At 44.4% G+C, this 23,066-nt stretch overlaps 2 protein-coding genes across 2 annotated transcripts in view; one reads left to right on the top strand and one right to left on the bottom strand.

Moving 5' to 3' along the window:
• Nucleotides 1-21,934, top strand: part of T265_11495 (hypothetical protein) — a gene marked incomplete at both ends in the record, with an annotated part of 47,354 nt that extends 25,420 nt beyond the window's left edge. Inside the window, 3 exons of the mRNA XM_009178164.1 lie at nucleotides 9,059-9,158; nucleotides 9,963-10,137; nucleotides 21,291-21,934. Coding sequence (XP_009176428.1) covers nucleotides 9,059-9,158; nucleotides 9,963-10,137; nucleotides 21,291-21,706 — 691 coding nt within the window. The remainder of the gene's footprint in view (nucleotides 1-9,058; nucleotides 9,159-9,962; nucleotides 10,138-21,290) is intronic.
• On the bottom strand, nucleotides 1,885-8,981 carry T265_11496 (hypothetical protein; the record flags this gene model as incomplete). Its single annotated transcript, XM_009178165.1, has 6 exons — nucleotides 1,885-2,069; nucleotides 2,123-2,341; nucleotides 2,485-2,639; nucleotides 3,507-3,679; nucleotides 6,116-6,313; nucleotides 8,877-8,981. The coding sequence occupies 6 exons, from the start codon at nucleotides 8,979-8,981 to the stop codon at nucleotides 1,885-1,887; spliced, it is 1,035 nt and encodes a 344-aa protein (XP_009176429.1).
• Nucleotides 21,935-23,066: the final 1,132 nt, after the last annotated feature.

Genomic DNA, 23,066 nt, shown 5'->3' with positions numbered 1-23,066 from the left:
ATCAGAATGCGCCAAAATTAGCACAGTACCTCCAAAGGTTTTTTTAATGCGGTTTATCAGTACTACCTGACTGCTTAAATGTGGGTTACTCTTTGAGTTCTTTTCTACTCAACTTTTTTCAGTTCAAACCAACTGACCAACTGCCTAAAGACACTTACTCATGAAGTGCGTACCCTCGCAGAAAAACAAAGCATGTGGTTTGTCACTGCCCGCCTTATAGTAGCCGTCCTATCATCACCAACCTCATTTCTCACATTTTTTATCTCTCTGACGGACTTCACTGTGTAAATGTCATCCTGGATTGTGCCTTTGTTTCGAAAGTTGAATCTTCTTGCGGCCCTGTGTACTCTCCACCACTTTCTGATGACCTGACGATACACAAATGGTATGATTAGTCGCAGCGGTCTTATACCGTTTTGCTTGAACATTCCCATGGTTTGAACAGGGACACAGTGACGAACGTTAATATTTTCAGGATCTTGTGGACAGGTCAGTACATATTTAGTGGTTAAAATAGGGGTAGATCGTGAAAAAAGCAGGTAAGATTGGTTACTGAATTACAAGACACGGAGAGCCGAAAGGTTGGTTGTTGGAGTACCCCCATGCCGCCGGGGCTTGCTATTTGGAGACAGTGTATGTAAGGTTACGGGAACCACGGTGCTCTGTGTTCAGGTTCGGAAATAGGATCTTCCGATCCGATACTTCACATGCTTGACATGGATCAATCGCCACCGCACATGGAGTTTACATAAACTGTTTACGGGCAAAAAACGGCTTTTTTTGAGATCGTCGGCATTCGCTTGTTCCAGCTGTTGTTATAAGTTATTCAGAGAGGCCGCACAACTAGCAGTTGAAACAATTGCAGTTTGACTGCATGACACCCGTAATGTGTAGCCTAAGGATTGTCCTCAGAACGTCTGTCTGTTATCGCTATCGATTTGTACATCTCAGGAGCAGCCACATTATTATTAATTTGTTTGTTATTAGTTTATTCGACTGCTTACATCACACTAGCTGCCGCGCTACGGACGAGACTCTTTGACTTTCTAATCGAACGGTCATTAGGCTAGTTCTCTAGAAGAATTCCCCACAAGAGGCCATGGTTTAGGGTGCCCGTGGGAATAAAGTACCCGGGTTACTGGTGGTTTATATGTTCAATTTTGCACGTAGATTTTTTACTCTTTGAGTTTTTTTTACCACAAAGGACTTTTCAAAGGTGGCATCCCAGGAGAGAGATAACCTTTTCTAATGATAAATTCAGTGTTTGTCACTTTGTGGACCTCACCACACCGGGGTCTAGCATCTTTATAGTAAACTAGCGATCGGATCTTAAAAACCTGCCAAACGAAAACTTCTCAGGTGGAAATCGATGGCATCGGTCACGGACGAAGGATCTGCTTAGCTGTGCTTTTTGTTGTACTCTACTAAAAGTGTCCACACGCAATCCCACACCCGTCGCCCGATACTTATCATCTCCCTTACCATCATGATGAGGAACCCCGTAGTAGTGAGTGACTGCACTGAAGGCTTATACACACTTCCCTTGAGACTCATGACACCATAGGTGTCTCAAATTAGCAAACTCGACCCGAGCCTTGCAGATTCGTGTGTTGACCTCATCTGTCGTACTACACTCGGAACTAGCACAACTTCCAAGATACGTACACACATTCGAGTGCCTCCCCCTGGATTGTAGGTGGCGGCCTCAGTGACCGTGTGTTCATGAGCACAACCTTACACTTTGTGAGCGCAAAGAGCATGCCAATGAGTGGGATGACTTTGGTCAATGCATTAATAAAACAAGTGTGCTTTCTCTTCAGTGACGAGAACGATTTTGTGTGCATATTCCAGATCAACAAGGCCTTCGCCAGAGACTACTGAACACTATCGTTCAGCTGTAGCAACCATTCGGTGCCTAGCTGCCATACCACACGAAGGTTGCACGAGGGCTGGGATACTGCCAGGTCGCCCAAGCCTAGACAGGGGAAGTCGAGTGGCAGAGGTCGGATTCGAACCACGGACCTTCCGGTCAGTAAATTCGCGCTCTAACCACTTGGTCCATCTCGCCCCTATTGAATACTAGGGTTTTGATGACCCTCCAGCGTTCATCTCATTGTTTCACCGATCTCAAAATTAAATGGGAATGGAGAGAGTGGGACACAGCTTTGTGTACGGAAGCCTGAGAATACCAAAAAACTTATGATGTTCACAAACTTCCGAGACATTCGTTGATGGGTAAGTGTGTCAAATAGGGCAAACCGGTTAACCGAGTCGAATGCACCGGGAAACCCAGGAATACTGTAATTATGGGTCGTTTTTGCGTATGACGTTGTTGTAGCAACTGACGAGACGGGGAGATTTGGTCAACGCACCCCCGTTTGGCGACAAAGCACAAGTGGCGCCATCAGCCGGTTTTAAGCTGATATCCCTGTGGTTGCCACACTCACTCCTGGCCCCTTTTTTAAGGCGGGCACTATCACTGACTCTCCCCAGTTGTCTGGGAGAGATTCCTTTTCACAAATGCTTGTAAACAGATCAGACACGCTGATTGAGGACTAGGAGCTCCGCCGCGCTTGAGAGAGCATATGCGGTCATAAACCTCCGAGGCCGTAGGAGGTTCTATTTTCACTACCAGGATTCTACGTCATCTGTAAGCTTCAGATGCGTTGCAGTTGGTGGCCACGTGAGTCGTTTTTCGAACTATTCTACCCACCAGTCGAAGCGTTCTACTCCATTCTGGTCCTTGATGGTTTTGCTCACAGGTGATTTCCGGGAGGTGGTCGCACAGATCAAGTCAAATACTTTTCGGGCATTGCCGGCTTTGTGGACCCCTTCCACTTGTTTAGCTCAACTGTCCTTTAGTTCCTTTTGCTTCTAGGTAATCATTTTAGGTTGTTGCACTTGCCTTCCATAGGCTACCTGCAACCAGCGACAAAGTTTGGGTGATTTCTGTGTGCGATTTCTGTTCTCAGCACTTTTGATGATGAGCATCCGCGCCGTATCCAAGCATAGTCACCTATTCTTCTGCAAATTTTCTCACCAGTGCGAAAGTGTGGAGTGCCTTTATAACGTTAAATCCAAACACAGAGTGGCTAGTCTTAGTGACAAAATAGAAGAGTTCACTGAGTAACATTTGGCATCAGAAATTGGTACTTCGTGCCAACCAAGATTTGATACAAGGTGACGTGTAGTGCTATACAAACAGATTTCTGATAAATGAACTGTAAGCTGGAATCGTCATAAGGCTTCTTCTGAATTCGGTACTGCTGTCTCCATCTTAAAATCAGTCGTTTAACCGGATAAACTAAAGAGAGACCTTTCGAGGTGAGCAAAGAATATGTGATGTGTTCCATACCACTTATTACAACATGATCAGTAACCGTGAACCAACAGGTTTTTCTACGTTTATGGATCGTTCGGGTGTGACCCAGCTTATCTCATTTGTGACATTTGGAACTCCTACGCGTGCATGTATGTTGCGAATTTAATCACCACAAGGGGCACACTTTACGAGGGCTTGATTTCTGTGTCCGTCAGACAGCTGTTCGCTTTTTAACTCCAAATCTGTTTGATCCGATTCTCCGTTGCTTACTATGACAACGAATTCTGTTGCACTGAAACTTACTGAGTTCTCTACGCGATTTTTAGCTTTCTTTGTCAGATGTAGTACAAAGGATATCTGGAAAATACTCATGATGAACGCGAGCCGGTTGAAAACTAGAATCTTCAAATGTAATAAGTTGCCGTTGAAGAGATGGATGTTAAATGATGGCAATAAGTTCGTCTCCCAGCTGCGTCATCAAAATTGCACTCAGAAGCTTTTGTTTGCAGTTGGAAATTAATTCCCGTATTTCCGGATTCGGATAATGTGCCCAAGGAAAGAAATTTAGCGTTATTGGTAACCCCAAAAGTTGTAGGTTCAAAGTGCTGAATTAAAGTCACGTTAATTTTCTTGTATTCTAGAGTAATAGGAGAATTAGACTCCCCAGGGTATCTTTTGTGATGGGACTGAGGAAGCTTGCAGTCTTCTCCTGCGTCATTACCATTTTTGAAATCGGTGAGGATATTCTTCAATGCCTCTAGCACAGGAATTATTATTCAATAAATCTAGAGGTATTGGGACTGTGTTTGGAGATCCAGGACTGGCTGATCTCCAGACAGCTCTACATTTGCATTGTTCGATATCAAGTGCGCGTATGCCTTACGGAAACCTGATGGCTTCCATAAGTTCTGGAAGCACTCTCTAAAGAACTTTTTGTGACCTTCAACACAAGACTTCTCCGTAACACTGTTCAGAACAACTAGTTTGGCTCTGTCCGTATTGTATAGGTCACCAGATAAAATATTCACCCGAATTACTGGCAGGCTTTCCAGGATAACTGTTTCGGCGAATACTTCAATTACCTGATGACGTCTGACGGTGGTTTTATAATGGATTATGAATACTGCGAACAAGGTACCGATGGCTTTGATGTTCCTCACTTCGAATTCGAACTCTCTTGCCTTCCCCTGCAAAAGTATTCCAAAAGTTGTGGTGTTTTTGGCATGACGGGGAAGTTTTCAGGCCCTTTTACTTAGGTTTCCTCATTTAGTATAATGGGTTGCACTCTGTAGCTTACTAACTTTTACCTTTCTGTAGGTGGCTTCGTATTTCTGTGTGCCTATCCGGCACCTAATTAATCCGAGACTTAATGACACAGCTGGTTGCTGTGACCAGCATTAATTAGGAACCCATTTTCTTTCTGAGAGCTTATCACCGAAAAGTGTTCTGATCTCCAACCAGGTTCCATTTCTCGCCTGCAATAAGCTGCAAACCTCTGAATAGCAAGTGGCTACGGTTTATCCCATCAATAAGGTCATTATTCCGTATCCGAAGGACTGGTTCCTTATTAAGGGGTTTAATTGCACCGCTAGGTCATAACCTAGTCTTCAACACTTACCAGGACAACATGTAGTTTAAGCCTCGAGCAGCAAGCGTGTGTTTCTGTACATTTCAGTAGAAACTTTGTGAACACGTGTAGGTATCGGATCTCGATCGATCACGCCCACAAGTCTCATATTTCCGGCCCGACCCAAAGCTAAGTTCGTCATCGGCGTTCACTCGGCCGTCTGTCTATATATTTATGTCAAAATGCGACATTGAATCAGCTCTTTAGCAGCACGAACTCATTCACTTACAGGCTGTCGATCAAATAGTGTCACAATACCTCCTTCAACTACTTTGCTGTCCACTGACATGACACTCATGGCTCAAAACTGTCCTTGAATGGAAGTTGTTTTTTGTTACTTTAATCAAACTTTGGTTCAAGTAACTCGACTTTATCGGTGGAAGTCAACGACAGGTTCGATAAACTTTTTGACCATTCACCAAGATTCCAATGGTTCTGATTCAGCCAGTCACTGTTCGGACATATACACCTTTCACACATTGCCCCTTCACTTACCATTGACACAATGACGATAGACTTTGGAGATTTGGGAAATTTCATGTAAGATTCCGTCCTATCAATGAGACCAATCTATGTGGAAAGCCCAGATGCACTGCGTACAGCTGTTCCATCCATATCAGGAGTCATGAGCAACGCGCATCTTACGAAACTCAGAGTATCGAATCTGCGACTTTCAGGTCAGTGGCCGAACACTTGTCTGTTCGGCCTCGAGTAGCGGGATCGCACTGCGATCACACGACGACCAATCTGTAAACTTCTCAGAGGAAGATTAATTTTACAAGGTGAGTGAGACTCCCATCTGAGAATTACCAGTCAATACACTGCCAGTTGTGGTTTCGTGATTGAAGGATGAACGGTTTGTATTCTGTTCAGGTCAAAACTAATCGTCCTTCTGTTCAGCCACTTGTGACCGAAGAGTTGAGTGTCAAACCACCGACCGGTGAGCCACAGGTCCGAAGTCATCTGGATTTCACGAGATGCACACTGCTGATGCTTTCCAATAAGCTTGAAGCAGCTGTTTATTGCTTCTGGCTTTTCAGAATAAGTTGACCTCGCTGACAGGAGTAAATCTCCATTGAAAGTTCAAATATGGCCGCTTGTTACTTTCAGTTACGGCTTCATTTGGGGCGAGATGGCCCAAGTGGTTAGAGCGCGAATTTACTGACCGGAAGGTCCGTGGTTCGAATCCGACCTCTACCTCTCGACTTTCCCTGTCTAGGCTTGGGCATCCTGGCATTATCCCAGCCCTCGTGCAACCTTCGTGTGGTATGGCAGTTAGGCACCGAAAGGGTGCTACAGCTGGACGATTTTTTTACGACTTCATTTAGGAATCCATCCTTGAGTAAAAATTCAGAAGCGTGAGCCTATAATTTCTGGTGTACATTGAGACCTCCGTAATTGGTTAGCACGGTACTGGTTCACCGTAAATATTCGCCCATCTCACCTGTTCTCTGGTGTCGTGAAAAATATTTTCATAGTCCACCAATCGGCCAACCTAAAGCACAAATAGTGAGACCTCCGTTTCTCAGAAGATTCGTCGTCAATACATGTCACGTTGAGGTGATGTGTGGTTGTTGCGCGAGATCGCCCAGAGATTAAGCGCGATCCTGCTTCCCAGAACGCCCGTAGCTCGAACTCAACCGTTGAGATTTGGTCTGCCAGGCAGTATATCAACTCTCGTGTTTTCTTCCAGTTGCAAGGACCTATGCACCCAAATTGAGCTGCAGCAATAAGGACACGAGAAGTTTTGTGGCTTACCTTCTTGAGTTCTCGAACTCTCACTCAGATACCCAATATCACTGGCCCAGTCTTGTAGACGCTTTTAATTGGTCATTATCGAGTCCAACATGATTCCCAGTATTTCTAGATAATATCCGACAAAACAGCAGCTGCTTGTTATTATGGTCTGCACCTCACCGCTGTACCGTATGCGTAACTACATGTAGCCTACATTCAACCACATAAATATGAAACAATTTTTCGATTAGCCCTGTCCGTGGATAGTTTTGAAAATTCGTAACGGATAACTTTCAGGAACACCAAAACGTTATGTTGCACGTCATACAAGTGGATACTTGGAAATCTTTTATCTTCTTTAAGGGTGATTTCAACCAAAATTGCTTCATATACGTCCGTGTTCGGAAGTGAGTGGTCCCACTCCATGGTGCGATACTTCATTATTGCATTAATTGACCAGCTTAAACTGTTCTCTTCCATTAAGTGGTGTAGGATTTATCTAGGCCAAGGTGACTGGGTACTTCGGGAGACAGTATTTGTTACTTATATGACAGCTTCTTTTCGTCTGGAAAAGAGTTACAATTCAATTGGAAATCAGTCTAACGCAAGTCTTGAACACCATCAAGGTGGGAGGTTTCATCATATATAGATATGTGAACGAGACAGAGGACGTGATCTTCGGTTCTCGCTGATTTTATCAGCCGGGTTTCTTCATCGACTCAGTTGGCTGATGGTTGTAAGGCTGTTGGAAATGTATTATTGTGACGACGCTGATGAGCAGATTTTGGCCTATCGGCAGAGCTTTTTCTGCGAGGATGTCAAAGTCATTAATCCGCTCGTATAGATGAATGCAAACACCGTATTGTTTTTTCTTAGCCGTGGCAAAATAAATGACTGAACCATCAAAGACACAGTAACATTAAATACGTAAATTCAAATTCTATAGTCCTAATGAAATCCACAAAATGAGTTTCTGAAGGTTCAGATAACCGTTGTCACATCTGCCGTTGCTACTGCTCGGCGCGAGGCACCACGGTAACCAAGCCCTATTAGACTGAACCCTTAATTTCGTGCTGGAGCACGGTGGAATCTCTTGTAACGGAATGTAACAAAAGCTTTTGAATACGGTGCTGATTTACAGCCGAATCGTGTACCACCTTTGATTCGAAAATATGTGCTACTCTTGGCATAATATTTGCAGGGCGGTGGTTTTTTTGAGGATAAAAGTCACGTTTTTTATTGTGGTGGTGATTTTTGTGAGTGATGCACTTTACCTCTATGATAAAGCGGTCTTTTGTGGACATCTGAGGTAGGTAACCTTATTAACTTCAATATTTTATTTTACCACTACTATCTGAAGTCCAATAAGCTACCTACTACTACTTACCCGCCCCAAAGAGGCATCACAATCAGAATATTAATTGCTCCTTAGTCAGTTATGTCATTATGTTTCCTTATTTCCTAGCCATAACATGATTTGGCACTCCATCCGGATGAAATTTCGAAATTTTACCATGGGGCGATAACATGCACTGGAGGGCATGCATCTAGCCAATGGCAATAAGTAACGCACGATAATTCAACAATAGTCGGTCTATCGATAACTCCCTGGAACGCTGGTGTCATCAATTTACTCTTCGTATGATTGTCCAGAGCTGTGACTAGGATGTCTGAAAATTATCACTTTTAATGGTTCAGATAATCGAGATCTAGCAGTCTTTATGCAAAACATCAAGTTGCCGCATTACTACATCCACAAGGTTACTGGATGTTTGAAACTTTCTATCCAACCGAAGTGCACACTTTTACGCCTTGACAAAATCCGTCTGAAACACACAGGCAACTTTTTGTCGTTGAGCCTCTGCGGAAATGCGACTATCTCCTGATATTCTATCACTCGGTTTCCCCAACTTGTGCTGTGGGGGGTTCCGGTCAACGACCAGATGTTCCTCATACACGACATATTGCCAGTTCAAGTGACGAGCTGTAAGAATAATATGAAGTCCAAGTTTCTCCCTCAGCGTTGGGGTTCTGACCCAAGTCTTCAGTTTCCCCCTACCGAAAACGACAGCGCCATCTTTGGTTAGTTTGGGGTCCAAAGTTTATTCATCATTGCCTGTGTGTGCTGTGAGGTAGAAGAAAGTGGCTAGCCACTCCCGAACTAGGACGAATTAGTCGTGGAAAACGTACATGCGCAACAATGGCCAAGTTCACCAATTTGCCGCCCCCACAATGACAGTTTATTCGTTCACATGTAACTGATTGAGTGACTAGTTTCAAGGTGCCCAGCTTCATAAATCCAAATTGTGTCCACCCAGTCGTCTCATCAACAAAAAGCTAGAAAATTCAGGTTATTTTCCCTTATTTTGTAGGCAGTCCATCCTCATATTCATTCTCGCTGTCACCGGTGTCTTCAAAGATGTCAAGATTTGGGAAATGACTGACGTAGCCTCCATTGGCATTGTCCTCCAGGTAAATTATCGCTACTAAGAATTCGTTTACTTTTCGGTATCATTGAGTTATTTTGCTCTATTACACACCTATACATTATATACGTATACAGATTTGTTTATGTACACGTATGTGCATACATAGTATTTTCATCGACTTCCACGAAAACAAGTTTTGTTCTAGCAGTCTCCAGAACAGCCGTTTGGTCAATGTAGCCCCTAAGTGTTGTGCGACGTAGTCCATAGGCTTGTTTTTTAATCCTTCTGTTAGGTATACAAAAGGAATCCTATCAATTCTAAGATATATGGTGTCTTTCGGTAAAAAAAATAGATCAGTTATCGGTTTTGAGCAATCATCACACCTTTTACTAAGGTTTCCGTTTTGTCCCTGATGTGGTTGTTCATCGGTTATCACTATGTATGCGATCGTCCATAGTCACCATCGAACACATAAAGTAACCTCTTTTCTTTCAGTGATCTGATGCTGTGTTCCTTTCGGAGCTATATTGTTGCTTGTCCTCAACTAATTTTGACGCGTATTCTGTTTTTTGTCACTGACTCAAAGACTTCATCCAGAGTGATCACCATCACGAATTTCGATTGCTATTGTTAGCGGAGCGAAATCCGACACACGAATGCTGCTCCTGTCTCAAAACAACTACACGCTTAGTGAGCCTATACTCTGCTCATCCCTGTTCACGTAACTAAGAAATAGGTCTGTTTGATGGAAATGTCGAACTAATTAACCAGCCATACCGACAGTCTTTATCAATGAGCCAGTTATTTCGAGGTTTACCGACATTCTATATTGTTTTTCTTCTACCAGAACTTCGCCATCTGCATCGAGATGTTTTTCGCCGCCCTCGCTCACCACTTTTCTTTCAGTCATTTGCCGTATGTGGATCAAAGTGTACCCAACGTGGATTGTTGCACTTCTTGGTGGTCAATGTGGGATGTATCAGATATGAAGCGGGACCTGTTCGAGCACGTGCGCCATGTCGGTAAGTTTAACCTCTGGAGTTTTGATCGAAGCGTCGTTATCTGGCGCTATCGATTTGATAATGTCGGCTTACGAGTAGATCTTTCTTCCAAACTACCAATAGTCTTGGATGGCGAACAGGTCGCTCACCAAGAAATCTAAAAGGGGGATGGTTTTAGACAAGGAAAGGGCAGTGGATCTCAATAGGGTAGACTTCCAATACGAGAGGACTTTAATGATCCGGTGGAATATATGCTCCGAATTTGTTTTTTTTTGGCCACTGCAACCGAAGCCTTACGTGGACAGAGTGCACACACTCTTTGATCACAACGATACTAAAAGATTACAATTGTTTGGGACAATCTTGTACTGGCGCTTATACCATGCTTGAGGTTAAGAAAGTAGTAGAGAAAGTTATGCATGTTGTCAAAAACATGTGATTATAAATGGGGTTGACCAATGCCTGTGTAGCTTATTTGTATCTATCTAAGGGGAACTGACCATCCCACACATCTAGGGTGAGTCGTTAATAGTGCCCATTTTCAAAAAGTGCACTCTCAGTGAATGTAACCACAGGGATGTCAATTTGACTCCCGTTTGAACTAGGCTTGTGGTGTAACTGATTCCTTGGCATCATACGGTGACACGTGAATCCTTTACCCGTGACCATCGGCTGGGGGGAATTTCGGCAAAGCAGAGCGCGTCGACCGCAACTTCACACTCCGTCAGGCATTAGAGCAGCATCTTGTGCACAGACCCGCATTCTCGGTGTTTCTTGACTTTGGGGGTTACTTGTATTTTGTCTATGTGTCTGTCGTTTTGACCACACTTTCTCAACATGGTATGCTCCTGAAGGTTGTGAACAGGATCAGTTCCCCACATTCACATCTTGGCATGTAAGAGTAAATCTTGAGCTCCCCAAACGCTTTCCTATTACAAGTACTGTCCGACAAGGATTTCCACTCTTTCAAATTCGTCGTTCATGAAATGATTGAGCGAACTCTGGGAATTCTTTTTAAAACATTGGTTTTCAAATCTTTGGTTTTGATAATCTCGTCGATATGCCTGTACGCTGTATCGAACTAGAAGTACCGATTTTAGAGGGGTTTGGTAAACAATCGGTGGACTTATTGCTGGGCAACGTTTCGCTTTCGACACAAAAGCTTCGTCAGGCCAAGTGAGTAAGTAAGTAGGTTGATTGGGTTTTAAGGTAGTCGGGGAACCAATCCGTGAGATTCCTTATGACTAGTGACGTGATCAGTGCTGGGTGTGCAGTCTGATGTTCCTGTTTGTTGGTTAGTGGGGATGACTAAGATTTACGATAGACTGGTTAGGGGGGGTTCGTCTTTGTGATGAACCAGGATTTTTTCGTCCTTGCTTCTTCAGTCTAGGACACCTTAATGGAAAATTCCTCTTGGGGTCGTTCACAGATTTCGTCCACCTGTGTTCGTCCAAGGGTGCTGGAACAATGGTTTGGAGATGGTGGTGGGGTGGTTAATTGGATCTAACTCTACTTGGATTTTTTTTGTACTTTTAGACCCAGACGATTTCGCTGATAATTGCACATCGCCTCGTGTCATCTCGGCTGATGTAAGACCGCTCTCCACACGTTTGCAAGTGCTACCCCCTCTATTCTATTCACACCCGGATGCTTGGCGATTTCCACCGCCTCGGCCACCAGTCGCTGTGGTGTGAATCTTAAATCCCGTCTCAGGATGTCCACATTTTCTAAATCTATCCTATGCCCAGTGTCTAGAGCATGCCCTGCCATTGCTGAATCTTTGACTAACGCCTGGTATTCCTCTGCGTTTATCGGTGGTCTGTTAATGGAACGCTTATGCTCACAGATTCTGGTGTGCAATTCCCTGGCTGTCTGACCTATATAAACCTTTGTGCAGTCGTTACATTTTATCTTGTATACACAGTTCCTAGTCCTATCAACCGGAAGGCGATCCTTCAAATGTACCAACACCGAGCGTAAAGTTTTCCCCTTCTGGAAAGCTCACTCTCCACACGTCTGCAAGTTCTGCCCCCTCTGTTCTATTCACACTGGGATGCTTGGCGATTTCCACCGCCTCGGCCACCAGTCGCTGTGGTGTGAATCTTAAATCCCGTCTCAGGATGTCCACATTTTCTAAATCTATCCTATGCCCAGTGTCTAGAGCATGCCCTGCCATTGCTGAATCTTTGACTAACGCCTGGTATTCCTCTGCGTTTATCGGTGGTCTGTTAATGGAACGCTTATGCTCACAGATTCTGGTGTGCAATTCCCTGGCTGTCTGACCTATATAAACCTTTGTGCAGTCGTTACATTTTATCTTGTATACACAGTTCCTAGTCCTATCAACCGGAAGGCGATCCTTCAAATGTACCAACACCGAGCGTAAAGTTTTCCCCTTCTGGAAAGCTACTATACTGTTAGCCGTATTCAGTACCCTTCTAATGACTTCAGATGTCCCTGCTTTGTATGGAATGACCACTGTTCCGATCCACTCCTTGTTGGGCCTTGGTGTTGGCACCAATACCTGTCTTAGTTGCCGCTTAATTAGACCCACTGGGTATCCGCTATCTCGAAGTCGCTTTTTTACCTCAGGTTGTGCTGCTCTTTGGTCCACCTCCTCTGTACACAGTGATCTCACTCTTCTAAACATCGCTGAGGCTATGCTAGCATATACTACTTTTGGATGTGCAGAGGAGCAGTTTAAGACCGCACAGCTATCTGTTGATTTCCGGTATACAGTGGTTTTTAATTTCCCATTGCTCTTGCGTGTCATGCAGTCAAGGAAAGCTAGTGTACCCGATGTGGATTCTAGCTCCATGCTAAACTTAATGTGAGCGTCCAATGTGTTCAGATGTTGAGAGAATTCGTTCACCTTATTCCGCTTTATCACAACGAACGTGTCATCTACGTAACGCCAGAACACCCTTGCTGGACACTCGAATCCGTTTAGAGCTTTCTGTTCCAAGTCTTCCATGCACATGTTGGCCAAAATCGGGGATATTGGTGATCCCATCGCTAGACCTTGTTCTTGAATCAAAAACAAAATGAGGTTTAAGCATGGTGATCCCATCGCTAGACCTTGTTCTTGAATCAAAAACAAAATGAGTGAGGTTTAAGCATACCTTCATGCCTTCGACTATCTCGTCTACGGAGAGTTGTGTTCGTTTTTGCAGCGTTGTGTGTGCCAGTAAAAGTCTTCTCGCTACTTCCACAGCGTCCGCTTTAGGGACGTTGGTATACATTGAGTTGACGTCAAATCTCCCCAGGACTTCGTCTGATCTATCTGAAAACCCAGCTACTTTTTTTTAGCAAAGTCATACGAATCTTGGATATGTGTGGGTGATTTGCCGGCAAGTGGTTTGAGGATACCTGCTAGATATCTGGCCAGCTCATGTGGTGTCTTGTGGTGGTGAACCTATGCCATCCACTATTGGTCTTATGGGGACACCTTCCTTGTGAACTTTTGGTAACCCGTACAGTCGTGGTTTGATTGCACTTTTTGGGTACAATCGCTACCACTTGCCTTGCCCCAGATGGTTTATCACAGATCTTAGATACCTCCCAACTTCAACATTACTCTTATTCATGATTGACGTGATCGTTCCGTTACTAATTTGTCGGTAAGGACCATCAGCCATGTGTTGTCTGACTTTCTGAAAATAGTCACTCTTATTCATGACGACCGTGGCCTTATCTTTATCTGCCTTTGTAATTACTATGCTTTCTACATTTTTAACGTGTTTAAGGCTCTTCGCTCAGCTGGTGAAATGTTTGGAACCCCTGGTTGCTGGGACTTCAGGACTGTGACCAACTGTACACGTAATTTTAACGCTTCCATTGCACGAAGATTCTGGAATAGACTAAACGCTAGGAATGATCTCTTCTGCTCTTATAACACCCTTACTTGCTGCAAAATTTAATCCTTTTTCTAGAAGACTTGGAACAGAAAGCTCTAAACGGATTCGAGTGTCCAGCAAGGGTGTTCTGGCGTTACGTAGATGACACGTTCGTTGTGATAAAGCGGAATAAGGTGAACGAATTCTCTCAACATCTGAACACATTGGACGCTCACATTAAGTTTAGCATGGAGCTAGAATCCACATCGGGTACACTAGCTTTCCTTGACTGCATGACACGCAAGAGCAATGGGAAATTAAAAACCACTGTATACCGGAAATCAACAGATAGCTGTGCGGTCTTAAACTGCTCCTCTGCACATCCAAAAGTAGTATATGCTAGCATAGCCTCAGCGATGTTTAGAAGAGTGAGATCACTGTGTACAGAGGAGGTGGACCAAAGAGCAGCACAACCTGAGGTAAAAAAGCGACTTCGAGATAGCGGATACCCAGTGGGTCTAATTAAGCGGCAACTAAGACAGGTATTGGTGCCAACACCAAGGCCCAACAAGGAGTGGATCGGAACAGTGGTCATTCCATACAAAGCAGGGACATCTGAAGTCATTAGAAGGGTACTGAATACGGCTAACAGTATAGTAGCTTTCCAGAAGGGGAAAACTTTACGCTCGGTGTTGGTACATTTGAAGGATCGCCTTCCGGTTGATAGGACTAGGAACTGTGTATACAAGATAAAATGTAACGACTGCACAAAGGTTTATATAGGTCAGACAGCCAGGGAATTGCACACCAGAATCTGTGAGCATAAGCGTTCCATTAACAGACCACCGATAAACGCAGAGGAATACCAGGCGTTAGTCAAAGATTCAGCAATGGCAGGGCATGCTCTAGACACTGGGCATAGGATAGATTTAGAAAATGTGGACATCCTGAGACGGGATTTAAGATTCACACCACAGCGACTGGTGGCCGAGGCGGTGGAAATCGCCAAGCATCCGGGTGTGAATAGAATAGAGGGGGTAGCACTTGCAAACGTGTGGAGAGCGGTCTTACATCAGCCGAGATGACACGAGGCGATGTGCAATTATCAGCGAAATCGTCTGGGTCTAAAAGTACAAAAAAAATCCAAGTAGAGTTAGATCCAATTAACCACCCCACCACCATCTCCAAACCATTGTTCCAGCACCCTTGGACGAACACAGGTGGACGAAATCTGTGAACGACCCCAAGAGGAATTTTCCATTAAGGTGTCCTAGACTGAAGAAGCACGGACGAAAAAATCCTGGTTCATCACAAAGACGAACCCCCCCTAACCAGTCTATCGTAAATCTTAGTCATCCCCACTACCAACAAACAGGAACATCAGACTGCACACCCAGCACTGATCACGTCACTAGTCATAAGGAATCTCACGGATTGGTTCCCCGACTAAAACAAAACCCAATCAACCTACTTACTTACTCACTTGGCCTGACGAAGCTTTTGTGTCGAAAGCGAAACGTTGCCCAGCAATAACCGATTGTTTACCAAACCCTTCTGAAACGACGACTTCCCATTCGGTCCCAAACGTTTTCCAGTTGATTAGGAGTACCGATGTTCACTATCAGGTCTGACATTTGTGTTATGTGGAACCGAATGGAGCGTATTTAGATTATTAATAAACGCCAATCTGAGGTTGGATGCAGTCGCTGAAGAGTGAGGAAGCTGGGCGTGTAACAGCGATGTAGCTTTTGAATAATTATATATAGAAATGCAAGCTGGAGTGAGAATAGTTGCAGTGTTCAGTGATCCGCAAGCACTTTATCGATCGGGTAACCCAGAGATCAATCACAGATGTCACAGTCAAGTTGTTTTTTGGACCTTCGGAATTAAGGTAATATGGGTACGACAGATAACCCCTAGATAATAATAGTAAGTGTCAATACCCAGCGAGGGCGTTTACAGTGAAGCTGCAAATTATTCTTAGTGTGGTCTTATCTAACCTGGAAACGGATCGTACGGCCGACTTCCATACCTATAACTGGCCCGATCAAGTTCCAATTGGATGGGTTAGCACGGCGCTACATGGCCGGTCATCCACTTTTTTGGAACAGAGAACCTATTTTCAGTTCTGCTCGCAGCTTTCTTTCGTCTTTGCTGGTATAGGGTCTGGATGAAGGCGTACTTGGCTCGGTTTATCTGTTTCCGGTTGGCCGGAACACGATGGGCTTGCTGGCTGCGGCGTCTGGGAATGTCTTGGATACGTAGGAGTCAATAAGCGACAAGAGTTGCTTTGCTTTCGTGATGCCAGACTGCAACCGCTTGGGCAAATGCCAGAAGATCAATACTAGCGAGCGAACTGTTCAAATGGGATTCTAAGAGTCACACGGTACAAACCACTGTTTGTTTTGATCACACGCTATAGTCTTCAGAGTTTGACGATTGTAGTATCGTCAGTGCTACTAGATTACGCTTCGTCCAGCTGTCCTTATCAGTTAAGCACATGTAACCTGGTTTTGATCGGGTTAGCCAGTCGACCAGGAAACTATTGTTTAGCGCTGTTTGCGTGTTACAAGACGGATGTAGACTGTTAGACAAGCGAAAGTGTGGTTGTGACTCGTGTTGGGACCGATGGATGCCGGAATTCTTCACTCGGCTAACCTTATCTGGGTGGGGTGTGTGCCGGCGGTTATGACTGAGGTCAATCTCTGTCGGAAACAATCAGCTCTGACCAACTGGGTGACCACTTTCGTGTCAACACTTCCATAGACGTGAGCCACTAAGCCAGCTTTCGATTTGCAGCAATTGTCACAGTCCCACCCCACGAGGTTCTCGTGTGGACTGGTTGCAACTCGTGCAGAGACATCAGCTGGATCGTGTTGTCAAAATTGATCAACACGCTTAAACCAAAGGATGATTAAGTTGCTGAACTCTTAGCTCACCAGACTGATAGTGCCGGCGGTTATGACTGAGGTCAATCTCTGTCGGAAACAATCAGCTCTGACCAACTGGGTGACCACTTTCGTGTCAACACTTCCATAGACGTGAGCCACTAAGCCAGCTTTCGATTTGCAGCAATTGTCACAGTCCCACCCCACGAGGTTCTCGTGTGGACTGGTTGCAACTCGTGCAGAGACATCAGCTGGATCGTGTTGTCAAAATTGATCAACACGCTTAAACCAAAGGATGATTAAGTTGCTGAACTCTTAGCTCACCCAGACTGATATCCGGGTCATCCAGTTGTCACCTTGATAAGGTTTTTTCAATGCGATACTACTACTGCAGTGGTACATATTTTTGAGAAATAGGTCACCATGCCTGGTCCAACCCCCAACCTGTCGGACCAGGAATCTGTGTTCTTCAGACCTGTTTTCATTGGTTAGCCTGGGATGAGAAACTGCATATGTCATAGCGAAACCTTCCCATGCAGCTCAATGGATCACACGGGTCATGTCACAGTGAAATACCATCCAGCCTCTGCAGTAGGGCTTCACATCTATTCGGAGCAGTCTATGCACTGCTGTCCAGTCGACACTTTTTTACTCGGTTCCACACTTTGTTCAAGTTCTTGCACCATATATATTCATCTATCCGATCGAATGAGAGTATCAACTCTAGTGTAGGTCTTATATTTGTTGTCTTTTGGGGCGTCTGCGCTAATCACAATCACATAGGCTCGGTCTTCAATATCACACGCTGTGGTGTAAGACATTGATAGATTCCTCAGGATGGGAATCGAGCATTTTTCGGTGTGTTCGGACAGGCTAAGGCCAACATCGTATTCTCATATGCTTTCCTGTCTGGCATGGGGTCCAGTGGGATGTGCGTGATCAGCTGACTGTTTTTTGTCCTGGGCCACCATTTTGCTGCCGTATGTATTCAGTTCTATTGTGATCGAAATGACGTGTCTCGCAGAATGGTCGATTTATTTATCAACTTGATCCAGCAGTATTTAGGCGCTCCAGGAGTCCACGGTTATCGGTCGACTGAGTAGGACCAACGATTTTACCTGCAATAAAGAGGTATAGTATAGAGTATATAGACGTAATGCACTAGTCATGAGGCTGCTGTAAATTCAGACAGTCCACGACTGTGTTCGCCCTTCTTAGGCATAGTCCTTGAGTTTACGTTAACCGTATGTTCTACTTGAATTAATATGGGTTTTTATACCACCAACCCCTCCCTCCAACCGGATGCCTACTCTCGAAGCGATGGTGTGAATACTGGCCTCAAGAGACCGTAGTCTAGACTAAACATACATGGTCTTGAGGTTTTTGTTTGTAGTAAAAAAAAGGCCTTCGCTACGGATTTGTTCATTAGAAGACACCAACTGAACAGTTACAGACTGTTGGACAGGGAAGCAAAACTCTCATGCGCATTTTGTTTACAAACACTGAATATCCATTTTCTCCTTGAATGCGTCCTCCTAAACTTTCCTGGATATTCATCGACTGTTACTAAGTGCAAGCAAATGCTAAAAAGCGACTCCACAAATTCCGTAATAGATCTCACTTTTCAAGAGACAAAGAGGATTTACGAGAAAGCATACTACTCGCTTGCCTAATCAGTAGTATCTACCGTTACACTAGTAGTACTTCGACCATACATACCCACTATGTTTGGCGAGCCGGATCAGCAGCTCATACTGGAAATGCCTATGACCTGTTGCGCAGAGTCTAATGTGCACTTATGGTTATCACCGGTCCAAGACACCCTAGGCGATCTCCATCGCATGAAGTCGTCTAAGAAATTCGATGACCGGGGAATATACGCGTTTCTTGCTAGGGGACGATGCAGCTAATCCATGTCATCCGTAACGCAGAACAAAGTGCCTGAAATGAACAACTGGCTGAGGCAAGGCGGGCAGAAAACGAAAACGACGGCCCAAAAACCAGGGGCATCATTGATTTACCACATAGGGCTTCCCTACGCTTGGGCTATGTATACTTGGAATACATGTAGTAACGCACACACAACGGCTGTTTAAACAGGGTATTTCAATATAATGCATGCACAGCTTGAGGTCAAAATAAACCCAAATGCACAAAGCAGCAATCCAAACGGTGGGCTTTCACTTGTGAACCCCATAGCGTTCTCGTAAGCTTGGGCGGTAGTACACACTCGGGTGGCAGCGAGAGCCATCTGCCACCAAAGTATTTGAATGGAGTGACGTAATTGCTATCAACCCATGTCGGGATCTCAGTTCGTTAGTGAACATAATTCGCGGTTGATAACACGACGGACATGACCAGAAAGTGTAGAAACACCTGCCCTAAGATTCATAATTGTAAGAGTTTCGCATGCATTATAGCATCTAACTTGTTTGAACTGTAGCAGCCTTTCGCACCCAAATACGGTGTTGGGTGGTTTTCCCGAAACTTTGGCAATCTGGTTATGAATTACCTACGTATTCAGTAGCTGCCCAGGTTCAAATAGCCCCACTTCCAGTGTATCCGGAAGAAAGCAAGGGTTCGCGAAAATTGAATATCCAATGGCTTTCCGGTCTTGAATTATATCGCACTGCCGATGACTGCAGATTATAGCTCGGAACACAAACTTGACATATTCATCCAAACCCTCTTAGCGTTTAGAATACATCACGACAAAACTACATCATGTTTGAGAAATAAATACTTGAGTTCGGCTTGGGTTTTCGTCTGTGGAGATTAGTAATGTGCTGTTTAATGTGTTCATATAAAACGGTGGCGTGCTGAAATCATATCCCTCAAGTTTGTTTACATTAGCCCTTAAAGGATTTCGCTCACCTGAACCTGGTTCAACGGGGAGTTTGGATGCTACTCTCTGGTCGTCCTGTTCTACTTGTACTCGCCGGTATTCACGGAGGTAGACCATGCGGGCTACTCAGAAATGCTAACGTCGTTAATGCGTGGTCACCTGTGGAAGGTCCTTCTTGTTGTATCACCGTCGCGGGGCTAGTCCGCACGCAGTCGCAGTTTACGATCTTTCTTCCAGGTAAAAGTGGTGCAGACCGTGGTAAATCGGTGGTGGATCTCCTGGACGATTTTCTGCACTTGTGTATTTGAACACCTAAGTGTATTTTTAGGCACCATTTTAGGGGAGAGCTTACTGCGTCAGTCCAATGTCACACATTTTCCTTCTGTCCAGACTTGGTCCCTTGCCAGCAAAACGAACCACGGTATTTTAGTGAGACATAACTGAGTCTCCCTTCGGTTCAGGCACATGTCTAGATGCGTCTTCATCAATAGAACCGTTCCCGAGGTTCATCTTCAACTGTTGAATTGCACACTAGCCGAATCCACACATTTTGGATCTGGAAAGTGTGGGTTCTTGTCTCCCGCTCGTCCTGCATCAATAAGGATTTAATGTGCCTGTGCAGAATATGTAGGCTTATTCGCTCTGGGACCGTTATCTTTGGATATCCATCACCATGAGTGAAGTTAACGGAGTATTTCAGTGTTGGATTCCGCACGCGTTGCCAGATCCCTAATTTTTAACTCTTTTCAAATTTGTAACAACTCTGCCTTGAACACACTCATTTTCCCACCAATTTGATCTTCGTGGGAGGCTCTTTTGAATCCCAGCAGAATATATTTTCTATGAATTTTTTTAACTTGAATGTGCTGTACAAAGGCCTCCTCATGTTTCGTTTCCGTGGTATTCGATATATCACATATTTTCTGTGAGTAAACTACTCACAAGCTTCCTGAAAACGTCTACAGTCCACGAATGGCGAAACCTACTGTGAACTGTCGAAGGTTTTCGGCACCACGAATGGCGAAACCTACTGTGAACTGTCGAAGAGTTTTCGGCAAACTTGTGAACAGTTTCCTTCGAGAAAACTACGTTCTTCTTGCCGCTTGTGTGTCCGGTAGGTTTCAAGTGCTTCTAACTTTACCTGACTGGGAAGTTTTGACAGAAAGGTAAGTCGATCGTCACAGTCAGGCCAGTTTCCACGTCGCCGTTTTAGATGCCGAGCGAACCAATCATTTCAGGACTAAACGGGTTCACCACTTTAAACGCGATAATTCAGGTGCGTCCAACTTGCGCTGCTGGGGTGGTGGTAACACGCTCACCTCAGATGTCCAGAGTTCATGCCCCGGCAAGGTTGAGGATGTGCACTGTCAATGAAGTCTAATTTTGAGACCGGGGCTTCCTCCTGTGGCATGGACTCGCCAGAATGACTGTACCAGGATAGAAAGAGGATTGTTCAAACGAAAGTGATGTTAGGCTAAAAAAATTATTATTTTGGTAACTCGCTGCTTTCTACCCATATTGACTCCAAAACTAGCTGTAAGGCTTGCGATAGGTAGCAGTTTGTCATCTACTCTCACTTGCTTTTCCTTCCTTATATTGTCTTAGGATATACCGTTCGCTTCCTGAGTCCCCATCGCCGTCACGCAGTTTCCTCACATCACCGTTATTCGGACGCTTTTAATGATGCAGATGGAAGTTTGCTTTGTGGTGTTGATTCAGAAACAAATCCGTTGCTCCAGCAATACTCTAGAATCCGCCGTTCCGACACTGACTACGATCATTCACTTCCGGCTGATTGCGATGTCCGTGATGTGGACTCCCACATCCATCCCAATTCTTCCGCAGATATACCCTCCACTATAACTATCACACAACCTCCCGTTCAGTGTGAAGCACCTCTGGCTCCGGCTGTCAATGACATTTCAAAGGAAAGAGAACAACATGGGTTACCACCATCCTGTGCGAGTCATTCGACACAACCGGTTTCCCACGAGGACCAAGAGCCTTTTGTCACCTTATAGGATGTTTGTGGCTGGATGGCTTTTTGTTGTGCAACTGCGTACGAATGCAGTTCACATAATGTACGCTTTCTTCTGATGTACACCTAATATTGAAGCAAGTTTCATTATCAGTATGAAATAAATGCTCTTCCTAATCAGCAGAAGAGTCCGAAGTCTCTTCTAACCTGTGTGTGGACTAGCTGATCTATGAAATTCTCGTAACTGATCGGCTGGACATCTTGGTCTGGAACAACTCAAAGTAATGGATTTCAAAAAATATTCAGTCCTTGAAGTAGACTATTCTCCAAATGTGCATAGGCCGTTCAACTACTAGTCCGTATACAGCTAGGTTGCCGGATTAAACTAAACTTCTGGCCCAGACTTACTCCTGCATTTAACTTGACTATTTCATCTAAAGCCATTTGCGACCCTTTAGCTTCAAATAAGGTGTTCTTATGATCTTGCTGGGTTGAGAGTTGCTGGATTATAATCAGTCTTGGTTGATTTTCAAATTAGTTAGCTTAATGAATGTACACTATTGAGTTGTGTTAGTTCTTTTTCATACTCGGGGATCAGATAATCAGCAGTTTTTATGGCAAAGTTTAATTATCAACTGCCCTATTTGGGTATCTTCAGTATTCTTCACGCTGTAAGGAAGTTTTCCATGTATTCAGAATACGATAGTGCTGCTCAAATATCCCGTCAACCAGTTCCGTGAGCTTCTGCTCTTATCACTTACGTCCAGCGTGTTAAAAACGTAAAAGCTACTCTCTACTCTTCTTAAGTCGATTTAACAGCAACTGATTTCAGGTATCAGAAAAGTAAGGTAATAAGTGTAACATCTAAACGCTGGTCTTTGGCGAATGTGTTCCGTAAACATAAGGCTTCAAGGGGAAGACCGTCCTTAACCAACCACACTCAGTTCAACTGTGGACTGCTCTCTCGCAATGAAATGGTCAAAGTGAATATCACTCGCGCTTGTTGATGAATTCGGCTGTACAAAAGTAAGCACAATTGACCACAACGGGTACAGAGACAATGCCAAAAAGCTTGTTTTTGTGCAATCAGAGCGAAGATTCAGCTACTTGTCCATGTCTTAGTAATATTCTTGAGAGGAATCGCGGCCTCTTGTTCCCTCTATCGGGACAACGTAATGTTAGTAATTCCAGAAAATCACATTTCCGATTGGGTCTTGAATACTGTGTTCCAGTAGTGCGTGGAACCAATTGACCCATTTTTGTACCGCATACATCACTGTTTTTCCGTATTTACCTGGATCTCTGGTGGTAGGTTCACTATTGCAAATGGCGAATCAAACCAGGCTTTATATAGCCGTTTTTGGAGATTTGCCAAAGAGTTTGCCGCCAGAAATATACATGAT

The sequence above is a fragment of the Opisthorchis viverrini genome (genome assembly GCF_000715545.1).
Source record: "Opisthorchis viverrini unplaced genomic scaffold opera_v5_511, whole genome shotgun sequence".
Taxonomy (NCBI): Eukaryota; Metazoa; Platyhelminthes; class Trematoda; order Opisthorchiida; family Opisthorchiidae; genus Opisthorchis; species Opisthorchis viverrini.
This window is presented reverse-complemented; position numbering and strand designations above follow the sequence as displayed.